The sequence below is a fragment of the Sander lucioperca genome, unplaced genomic scaffold (genome assembly GCF_008315115.2).
Source record: "Sander lucioperca isolate FBNREF2018 unplaced genomic scaffold, SLUC_FBN_1.2 Unpl_25, whole genome shotgun sequence".
NCBI lineage: Eukaryota > Metazoa > Chordata > Actinopteri > Perciformes > Percidae > Sander > Sander lucioperca.
The window spans coordinates 12501-15000 of record NW_023396297.1 but is presented as its reverse complement, the minus strand read 5'-3'; the positions used below and the strand labels follow the sequence as shown (position 1 = coordinate 15000).

Here is a 2500-nt window from a genome sequence, read left to right as displayed (position 1 = left end):
TGGTGGAGATATGCTGGCTCTATACACGCTAAAAGTCCTGATTATTTACATGGAGTCTGGTGGAAATATGCTGGCTCTATACACGCTAAAAGTCCTGATTATTTACATGGAGTCTGGTGTAGTTTGGTGATGGTGATTTCGGGGCTGTTTCATGTTAAACTAAAAGGATCTTACTCTTTATATAATATATAAAATCTATAAAAATAACATAGAATTAATGTATTTAAATAAAAATGGTTTAATGTATTAGTGTTGGTGTGTGTTTCTCTCCGGGGCAGCAGGGGGCGCGAGACACCTTAACAGCTGTTTGTAGCCCGCCAAATAAACTAAAGATTTTTTTTTTTTTAATTTAAATAACTTTATTTAGTATTCAATTTACAATCAGTCAGAAATCCCAGTTCGTGAACATAGATTATAGAATTGACGTAATATAATGTTACAAATAAATAAAAGATAGAATAAAGAAGATGTTTGGCAGCGTAGTCAAGGCGCTGCCAACGTAACAGTTACGCGATGACGCACAGCCGGAAGTGTAGTTTTTCGCGGAAGCGTCTCGTTGTTGTGGCGGGTAAGTTTGTCTCTGCTGTGACGGAGCTTTAGCGTTTTAACCCGGATTAAAGCGACCGGTACCCGCGGCCGGTAGTGTGAGTGTTGGACCGGAGAGCCCGGAGCCCGGAGCGGTACACCGGGACCGTCTGTAGTCAGTCTGTCGGTAGGTAACGCTTCCTAGCTAGCTAGTTGGCTATTAGCATGTAGCTAGAAGGGATACAGCTACGGCAGGAAGTTACGTAAATATCTAGGCTAATATGATAATATAATTTTAATACTTTCACCCAGGAAACGCGTGTTCGTTCCTCGGGAATGTTTTAATCCAAACCACCATCTTTTTACTAAACTTAACGAGTCATGTTGGTGCCTAAACGTAACTGTCGTCGTAGCTGTATCCCATCTAGCCTCAACCTCAGAGGTAAACAGAGCTAACTGTTAGCTAACCTCAGAGGTAAGCACGAGCTAACAGTTAGCTAACCTCAGAGGTAAACAGAGCTATCTGTTAGCTAACCTCAGAGGTAAACAGAGCTAACAGTTAGCTAACCTCAGAGGTAAACAGAGCTAACTGTTAGCTAACCTCAGAGGTAAACAGAGCTAACTGTTAGCTAACCTCAGAGGTAAGCACGAGCTAACAGTTAGCTAACCTCAGAGGTAAACAGAGCTATCTGTTAGCTAACCTCAGAGGTAAACAGAGCTAACTGTTAGCTAACCTCAGAGGTAAACAGAGCTAACTGTTAGCTAACCTCAGAGGTAAGCACGAGCTAACAGTTAGCTAACCTCAGAGGTAAACAGAGCTATCTGTTAGCTAACCTCAGAGGTAAACAGAGCTAACAGTTAGCTAACCTCAGAGGTAAACAGAGCTAACTGTTAGCTAACCTCAGAGGTAAACAGAGCTAACTGTTAGCTAACCTCAGAGGTAAACAGAGCTAACTGTTAGCTAACCTCAGAGGTAAACACGAGCTAACAGTTAGCTAACCTCAGAGGTAAACACGAGCTAACTGTTAGCTAACCTCAGAGGTAAACAGAGCTAACTGTTAGCTAACCTCAGAGGTAAGCACGAGCTAACAGTTAGCTAACCTCAGAGGTAAACACGAGCTAACTGTTAGCTAACCTCAGAGGTAAGCACGAGCTAACAGTTAGCTAACCTCAGAGGTAAACAGAGCTAACTGTTAGCTAACCTCAGAGCTAACTGTTAGCTAACCTCAGAGGTAAACACGAGCTAACTGACAGCCCTTCCTCTGACCTGTGATGATGTCATTGGTTCAGAGGTCATGTTTCTCCAGAATGAACGCCGTCTCCAAACGCCTCAAACTCAGCCAGTCTAAACCGCCACCCGGCGCCGCACGGAGCCTCAGACCGCCACGCTCCGGTCCACTGCTCAGCTCCCATGATGCTTTGCTGCTGCCGCCTCCTGCAGGGGGCGGAGCTCCGGAGGAGGAGGAGGAGTTCCTGCTAGTGGAGGAAGACACCACTGACTCCAGCCTCATCATCACCATGGGTAACACACACACACACACACACACACACACTGGACAGACACACACACATTACATTACATGTCATGTAGCTGACGCTTTTATCCAAAGCGACTTACAATTAAGTGCTTTAAACTGTGAAGGTTCAAGCTCCAGACCACCAGTAGTAAGAGCAAATACATTAACTTTAAATAGGCAAAGCTACAAAGAGACAAATGAAAGGGCAGGTTCTTTTTATTTTATTTTTATCCGAGGTGTAGTCGGAAGAGATGTGTTTTTAGCCTTTGGTGGAAGGTGTGTAGGCTTTCGGCCATCCTGATGTCGATGGGGAGCTCGTTCCACCATTTGGGAGCCAGGACAGTGAACAGTCGGGATTTGGTTGAGTGATTAGTTCTCCCTCGCTGTGACGGGGCAGCCAGCAGGTTGGCTGATGCAGAGCGAAGTGGGCGGGTTGGGGTATATGGTTTGACCATGTA

General features: G+C 45.0%; 1 protein-coding gene across 1 annotated transcript in view; it reads left to right on the top strand.

The window, feature by feature from the left end:
• Nucleotides 1–523: 523 nt before the first annotated feature.
• The window catches only part of LOC116034419 (GON-4-like protein), a gene marked incomplete at its 3' end in the record, with an annotated part of 14200 nt that continues 12223 nt past the window's right edge, over nucleotides 524–2500 (top strand). Inside the window, 2 exon segments of the mRNA XM_035998860.1 lie at nucleotides 524–712; nucleotides 1816–2047. Coding sequence (XP_035854753.1) covers nucleotides 1834–2047 — 214 coding nt within the window.